Below are 8,655 nucleotides of genomic sequence, written 5' to 3' on the forward strand. Positions count from 1 at the left end.
ATCTCTTAATATTATCACATTGGCAATTAGGTTTCAACATACAAATTTGGGGGTGGGGGGCATTCAGCCCACAGCAGAATGTGTTAATTTCTAAAAATTTGTGAATTTGCCGGTTTTACTTCTGTTATTGATTTCTAACTTCATTCAGTTGTGGCCAGAGAAGATACTTAGTATGATATCTATCTTTTAAAATTTGTTGGGACTGAAATTGTGGCCTGACATATAGTCTGTCCCAGAGAATGTCTCGTGTGCACTTGAGAAAAAAGTGTACGCTGCTGTTCTTCAGTAGAGTCCTGTATATTTCTGCTGGATCTTCTTCTTGCTGTTGGTGAATGGACACGGCATTGATGACCTTCTCCACGCCGATTTCAGAGGTGTGTGAAAGTGAGAAGGATGAAGATGTATATGCTATATCCTGTGCATGGCATATGCCTCTCAGGAGACATTTAGAATGAAGTTGTCAGTGTAAGACTAGATAAACACACCTATTCTAGAATTTTTTAAACTCCTACCAAAAAAAAGGAAGTTACCAACCGAGATTGATCAGTTCATCTAATCACAGATCATCAAAACAACAGTGTTGGGCCGGGGCAGTGGCTCTTCAATGTAATCCTACCACTTTGGGAGGCCAAGGCGGGAGGTTTGTTTGAGGCCAGTTCAAGACCAGTCTGAGCTAGAGTGAGACCCCCATCTCTACAAAAAATAGAAAAATCACCTGGCTGTGGTGGCAAACGCCTGTAGTCCCAGCTACTTGGGAGGCCAAGGCAGGAGAATCGCCTCAGCCCAGGACTATGAAGTTGCAGTGAGCTATGCTGATGCCATAGCACTCCAGCCCAGGCAACAGAGCCAGACCCTGTCTCCAAAATAAAGAAATAAATAAAAATCAAAAAACAAAACAAACAACCCAGCAGTGTTCCCACCTAGGAGTTTTAGGAAGTTATTTTTGTATTTCATGTGAAAAACTGCACTCCCAATGAGCACATTCAGCTTTAGAAAACTATATTATTTAACCTAGGCCATCTTGTTTTCAAATCTTAGAAGTTTAAAAATGAAACACTGTGCATTCCAAGTTGCCAACAAATAGACCTTCAAGTTATTTTAACGCACCTTACCCCCACCCCACAGGAACTGGCAATTGGAGCAGTAATTTAAAGGTGTTCAGAGAGACATTCGGTCTTCTCTTTAGGTTCACAGAACCTGCCACCTTTTTATAGAAGGGTGTCTACTTACCTGGAGAAATCTCCCTCATAGGATCTTTAAGCATAAGTTATCAAGCATGACCCTCCAAAACGCCTTTGCCATACGGTTGGCACACACACAGGATAAAAGGGGGTGTGTAAGGAAACTGACTGCGAACTGCTGCTCAAGTTCCTGACTCCTGGCAGAAGTCTACACTCCACAAGTCCACGCTCTCTAGACAGGTGCACACAGAAAATCACCATCACTCGATAGGAATCTTGAATAATTTATACTTTTTGTCTAGTTTCTTAACAGGACCCAGAGAAAAAGAGTGACATTTCCTGTCTTTTGGATTTTCTTTGATCTAAGAGTACAAACTAGTACCTGTGTTGGTAAATAAACAAGCAGTTGTGCTGGGGTTTGTTTGTTTGTTTGTTTGTTTGTTTGTTTGTTTTGAGACAGAGTCTCGCTCTGTTGCCCTGGCTAGAGTGCCGTGGCGTCAGCCTAGCTCACAGCAACCTCAAACTCCTGGGCTCAAGCGATCCTCCTGCCTCAGCCTCTCGAGTAGCTGGGACTACAGGCATGCGCCACCATGCCCGGCTAATTTTTTCTATATATATTTTTAGTTTCCCAGCTAATTTCTTTCTATTTTTTTAGTAGAGACGGGGTCTCGCTCTTGCTCAGGCTGGTCTCAAACTCCTGAGCTCAAACGATCCTCCTGCCTCAGCCTCCCAGAGTGCTAGGATTACAGGCATGAGCCACCGCACCCGGCTTATTCACTGTTTTTCCCCAGTGTTCAGCCTGGTGATTTCTTGCACATGATAGGTGACCAAGAAATATTTATTGAAATTTTTTTTACAACAACGGGATCTCATTATTTGTACCTTTTATTGTTCTGCAATCAGCTCAGAAACTATGTAGCAGTGTATCCTGGACACCTTTCCATGCCCAAATATAAAGATCTAGCACCCTCTATTTTTTATTTTTTATTTTTAAGTATTATGGGTACATAATAGTTGTATATCTTCACAGGGTACATGTGATATTTTGATACAGACATACCATGTGTAATATGGGGTATCCATCACCTCAAGCATCCCACTAGGGGATGGATGTGCGTTGCCAGACATGTTAAAGGGCCGTAATATATCCCTTGGCCACCCCAAGCAAAAGGGCTGAAATTGGCCCCTAAGGGGACTGTCGGGTATTACTGGCCAAGTTAAAGGGTGGCAGTAGGCCCCTTGGCACCCCACACAAAAGGGCTGAAATTGGCCCCTTGGAAAAAGTCGTGTATTGTCAGCAACTTAAAATGCCAGGACAGGACACTTGGCCACTCCAATCAAATGGGCTGAAATTGCCCAATTGTTAGTGGTCAGGTATTACCAGCGAAGTTATAGGGCCGGATAGGACCATTAGCTATCCCACCCAGAATGGCTGAAATTGGCCCCTTGAAGATGATCGGGTATTTCTGGCCAAATTAAAAGGCTGAAATTGGTCGCTTGGCCACCACACGCAAAACAGCTTAATTGGCCCCTTGGGCGATGTTCAGCTATTTCAGGCCAAGTTATTGGGCTGAAATAGGTCACTTGGGCTCCCCACACAAAAGGGCTGAAATTGGCCCCTTTGGGACAGTCGGGTATTGCCGGCCAAGTTGAAGTGCCTGAACAGGACACTTTGCTGTCCCAAGCAAAAGGGCTGACATTGGTCCTTGGGGACGGTTGGGTATTGCCGGCAAAGTTCAAGGGCTGATAGACTAGTGGTTTCTCAGGGCTGTAAGTGACAGAAGGACAGTGAAGTGAGAGTTACAGGGTATACATGGTACAGGATTTCTCCCTGAGGTGAAGGAGGTGTTCTAAAATTGTGGTGATGGTCACACCTATCTTTGATTGTACTAAAAACCAATTGTATGGTATGCAAAGTATATCTCAATGAAGCTTTAAAAAATAATTTTAAAAATAATCAAGGTTGAATGCTTTTTCACTCATTTACTTAGGGAAGAATTAAAAATGATTATACCCAGTGCTGCAGAGGATGCTGTGAAACACACACACACACACACACATACACACAGCTGTTGTGTGTAAACTGCTAAAACAAACCTTTCAGAAAACAATGTGGTTATATATCAACAACTTAAAAAATTCTCATCCCTAGAAATTCCACTTTTGAGAATCCATCCTAAAGAAATACTCCTATGTAGAGAGAATAATCTAATTTGCAAGTTATTTTTAATCACGTTAAACGGAAATAAACTAAATGGTCAACATTAATAGAATGACTAAATAAGTTATAAAGCCCCATTGTGATGGAATATTACGTACCCATCAAAATGAAACCTATTTTTCTTTTCTATCCACAGGAAAAAAAAAAGAAGTCTTGGCCCGAATAAGATACTCTTATGTAGAACTGAAAAGAAAAAAAGGCCTATATAAAAAAGTTTTAAAATGAAAAGCGTAATTCAGGGGTTCTCAAAGTGTGGTTCCAAGAACAGCAAATCAGCATCACTGGAGTATGTGACAGAAATTCGTAGTCTTGGTTCCTGCCTGCTACCTCCTCCATCAGAGATCCTGGCGGTGGACCCAGTGATCTGTATTTTAATAAGCCCTCTGGCGCACACTAAAGTTTGAACACTACTGGCATAATGCAACACCAAAGGTAAAAGGCAGGATTCAAATCACAGCATGATGAGAGCTGACATGTATCGAATGTTGACTGTGCTTTCCTATGATTTCATGGACTTTGCAAAAGCACCTTATGAAGTGTTGGTACTACTGTTATCCCATCTCACAGGTCAGGAAACTGAAGTACAGAGAGGTGAGGTGACTTGTCCAAGATTATGGAGCTAGTAAATGGCAGAGCTGGGACCTGAAAGCCCACACTGTTAACCAGTGTGCCAGCATTTCCATAAGCAGGGTCCCAAACATCACTTATAATTATCGGGCAGTCTCAGGGGGTCCTTGGATGTTCATTTTAAATTCCAATAGTTATGTAGTTTTTGAATGTATAGTAGAAAAAATATATAACTGACATTTCAAACTCATGATTCCAATAATAACATTGTTTCCCTTTAAAATAACTGAATTTATATTAAAAGTTAGTTGTCTTGGCTGGGTGCGATGGCTCACGCCTGATATCCTAGCACTCTGGGAGGCCGAGGTGGGAGGATCACTTGAGCTCAGGAGTTCCAGACCAGCCTCAGAAAGAGCGAGACCCTATCTCTACTAAAAATAGAAAAAATTAGCTGGACATTGTGGCACGCGCCTGTAGTCCCAGTAACTTGGGAGGCTGAGGTAGGAGGATCGCTTGAGCCCAGGAGTTTGAGGTTGCTGTGAGCTAGGCTGATGCCACGGCCCTCTAGCCCAGGCGACAGATTGAGACTCTGTCTCAAAAGAAAAAAAAAGTTAGTTGCCTTATCCGGCAGATTAGACATTCTTAGAAAGAAAAAAAAATTAGCAACTTAAAAGTTAGCTGCCTCAATGAAAAATATGAAGTAAATCAAAGTATTGTTATGTACAGATGTGGCGAATATGGTTAGAGATGGTAACAATGAAGTATGAGAAACACTGCTGAGCCAGCTTCAGTTACTGTAAAAATACATAACAATTTGTACATTTTCCCATTATATACATTATGCCTTAAAAAAGGACTATAAAAAACACTGGACTCTAGTTACTAACATGTACAGGGAAGTGTTTAGAAGGAAGTGTACTGAAGTCGCCTCTTGCTTTAAAATGCATCACAAGAGTGTGATGGACTAATGAATGGATAGATTTGGATGGAGGGGGCAATATGACTAGCCAGATGTTAACACACAACCCAGGTGATGCAGACACAGCAGTATTCACTGCACAATTCTTTCAACGTCAGTCTGAAAACTTCAAGTTGGGAAAACATGTATACAGACTGTCCCACCAATGAATCAATGAATTAATTAATTAATAAAGCCTCAAGGCTGGGCGCAGTGGCTCACGCCTGTAATCCTAGCTCTCTGGGAGGCCGAGGCGGGCGGATTGTTTGAGCTCAGGAGTTCGAAACCAGCCTGAGCAAAAGCGATACCCCGTCTCTACTAAAAATAGAAAGAAATTAATTGGACAACTAAAAATATATAGAAAAAATTAGCCGGGCATGGTGGTGCATGCCTGTAGTCCCAGCTGCTCGGGAGGCTGAGGCAGGCGGATCGCTGGAGCCCAGGAGTTTGAGGTTGCTGTGAGCTAGGCTGATGCCATGGCACTCACTCTAGCCCGGGGAAAGGAGTGAGACTCTGTCTCAAAAAAAATAAAAATAAAAAAAAATAAAGCCTCAAGACTAGGCAGAAATCTGTGGTTTTTTTGAGACAGTCTCACTCTGTCACACCAGCTAGAGTGCAGTGGTGTCATTATAGCTCACAGCAACCTCCAATTCCTGGGCTCAAGCGATCCTCCTGCCTCAGCCTCCCAAGTAGCTGGGACTACAGGCATGTGCCACTGCATCTGGCTAATTTTTCTATTTGTAGTAGAAATGGGGTCTTGCTCTTGCTCAGACTGGTCTAAAACTCCTGACCTCAAGTGATCCCCCCACCTCAGCCTCCCAGAGTGCTAGGATTATAGGTGTGAGCCATCGCACCAGACCCTAAAATGTTTTCTTTATGCTCTCCTATATGTATATATTTCAAAGCAGGTTTCTATTGCTTTTATAATACAAGAAAATTAATTTTTTTTCAGAAAGAAAAATGGCACAAAAAGTCAACTGATAAAATAGTCATTTATTCAGAGGGCATGATGCCAGGAAGAAACTCCCCGAGACCAGCTTGGGAATGGGAGGCAACGGCTGCCCCTGCTCACTGGAATAAGGCCTTAGCACTGCCCCACCCCCAGCCTGCAGGTAAGGCCGGGGCAGAGCTCACGGATGGGCTATGGGTAGGCCTGGGTGTCTGACCTGCCCACAGGTCAGCATGTCCTGCATCCCGAGGAGCCTGAGTGTCAGGAGAGACGGCAGAGGAAGTCGTGCAGAGGCAAGGCCAGGAGCCCCGACAGGGAGATCCCCAAGGTGTCGGAGATACAGGCGGCTGCCATGGCAAATTCCCGGTGCTCATTACTGGTCTGGGAGGGCAGAGAACAGGGGTGAGGCTTCGGTCCCAGAGCTCCCTGCCCTGGACCTCCCCAGAGAGGCCATCCACAGCCCTCGCCTGGCGGGTGCTCACCTCCAAGGCAATATTGTGGAAGGTGTTCACATAGGCCGCGCCCCCCAAGAGCCCCTCATACAGAATGATCAGGAAAACAAGGTAGATGCTCGGCAGGAAGCTGAACCACATGTCCGCCAGCAGGATGGCCAGGTTGAGGCACTGCGGGCACAGGCAGAGGGGAGGGCTGAGCCTAGGAGATACTGGTGGAGGGCAGGCTTGGAGAACCCCAACACCCAGCACGGCCTGCCACACCCTGGGATCTGGGTGGCCTTCCCCCACCCCCTCCTCAGCACCCTGCACTTCACAGGCCTCCTCACCTCCACACCTTTGCTCCCATCACTCCTACCCCACCCCACGACGTGGTCCACCTTCCCTCCCTTGGGATCTCCCAGTCACTGTTCACAGCTCAACTTGGATCAGGGTCATTCCCACTCCTGGGATCTTATTTCTTTCTCCCAAGGGCTCCTTGAACAGAATGTGCCCCCCACCCCCGCCACTTTACCATAGTGAAACCAGTGGTTCTCAAACAGGGACAGTTTTGCTGCCCAAGGGATATACAGCAACATCTAGAGGCATTCTTGGTTGTCACAACACGGGGTTGGGGGGGTGGAGCTACTGACATCTAGTGGGTAGAGATCAGGGATAGCACTAAACACCCTACAATGCACAGGACGGCCCCCCACGACAAAGAATTACCAGACCCCAAATGTCAAGAGTGCTGCGGTTGAGAACCTTGGTTTAGATATTCCCATCTCTTTTAGGAAACATCCTCGGCCCCCCACCCGAGAGGGCGGGTTCCTCTCTGTGTCCCAGTCCCTCGGGGGGAGGGGGGTCCCACCATCCAGAATAAAAGAACTGTGCATTTTCTTACAGTTAGAAACGTTATTTGAAAGCTCTGCATGAGGCACGTGCAAGTAATCATTAAACAACCACCTCCTGGCAGTTCACTCCCTATGTACATAAAAATCACCTGGGATTTTGTTACAACTGCACCATAGAGACTTCCCCCAGAGCAGTGGTCCCCAACCTTTTTGGCACCAAGGACCAGCTTCATGGAAGACAATTTTTCCATGGACCGAGGGTGGGGGGTGGGGTGTCGTGGTGTCGTGGGTGGCAGGCAGGTGGTGCAGAGTTCAGGCGGTGATACGCAGCATGTTTCCTAACAGGCCACGGGCCGGTACTGGGCTGCGGCCCCGGGGTTGGGGACCACAGCCCTAGAGGTCCTAATTCAGTGTGTCTGAGGTAGGCTCAGAAATGTGCACTAGAAAGAACACATCCTGGTAACACTAATGTAACCAGGGAAACACTCCGAACACTTTCATCTGCAGCATTAGGCTAGGTGTTTTCTGTAATGGAAATAAATGATGTAAGCCCTAACTGTACAAAACAGCCTTGGTTAAAATTACAGCTAAGACTATAGTCAACAATAAGTTATGGTATACTTTAAAATAACTGAAAGAGTAGAATTGGAATGTTCCTAACACAAACAATAAATGCTTTAGGCAATGATACCCCAATTACCCTGATTTGATCAATTCACATTGATCAAAACCTCACATGTACCCTATAAATATACACAACTCTTATGTACTCATAACAATTTAAATAAAAAATTACAGGTTGGCCGGGCGCAGGGGCTCATGCTTGTAATCCTAGCACTCTGGGAGGCTGACAGGAGGATCACTTGAGGTGAGGAGTTTAAGACCAGCCTAAGCAACAATGAGACCCTGTCTCTACCAAAAATAGAAAAAATTAGCCAGGCAACTAAAAATTAGCCAGGCATGGTGGTGCATGCCTGTAGTCCCAGCTACTCAAGAGGATAAGACAGGAGGATTATTTGCGCCTGAGAGTTTGAGGTTGCTGTGAGCTATGCTGGAGCCATGGCACTCTACCCAGGGTGACTGAGCAAGACTCTGTCTCAAAAAAAAAAAAAGTTATAGCTAAAACCATAAGCTGCATGTTTCAGAAGCATCTAGAAGAACCCTGAGTTACAGATTGACACAAGTTGGGACTTTGTTGGTACAAGCCCTGGGCTGGCAGTACTGCTTAGATAAACAAACAAGAAGGGCAGAGAATATTTACCTGCTTTTGCCATAACGTTAAAGTGTCCATACTTATTCTGTATCCTGTTACCATAGAATTGAGTTCTTAAGTTCTAAGGGCAATGGGCTTTCCTGTTACAGTTGAAGGTTTATTTTAACAGTTACCTTCAGGGGCTGTGGACTTGTAACCTTGAAATGATGAATGCTGGTTATGTGAAACTCCTTTTGTTAGACTGTTCTAAGAAAGAGTGTTTGTGCTGCGGACTGTTTGCC

The 8,655-nt window shown here is 45.0% G+C and overlaps 1 protein-coding gene across 4 annotated transcripts in view; it reads right to left on the reverse strand.

Moving 5' to 3' along the window:
* Positions 1-5,906: 5,906 nt before the first annotated feature.
* The window catches only part of CLN3 (ceroid-lipofuscinosis, neuronal 3), an 11,548-nt gene continuing 8,799 nt past the window's right edge, over positions 5,907-8,655 (reverse strand). For 3 of the 4 annotated variants that reach the window (XM_012660302.1, XM_012660300.1, XM_012660301.1), the window contains 2 exons: positions 6,359-6,499; positions 5,907-6,257 (listed from right to left, as the gene is read on the reverse strand). In XM_012660302.1, the coding sequence (XP_012515756.1) occupies positions 6,138-6,257; positions 6,359-6,499 (261 nt within the window). In that variant the 3' untranslated portion in view covers positions 5,907-6,137. The remainder of the gene's footprint in view (positions 6,258-6,358; positions 6,500-8,655) is intronic. The other variant, XM_012660303.1, reaches the window with a different exon arrangement.

This window comes from Propithecus coquereli, unplaced genomic scaffold (assembly GCF_000956105.1).
Source record: "Propithecus coquereli isolate 6110/MARCELLA unplaced genomic scaffold, Pcoq_1.0 Scaffold66, whole genome shotgun sequence".
In the NCBI taxonomy this organism is placed as follows: domain Eukaryota; kingdom Metazoa; phylum Chordata; class Mammalia; order Primates; family Indriidae; genus Propithecus; species Propithecus coquereli.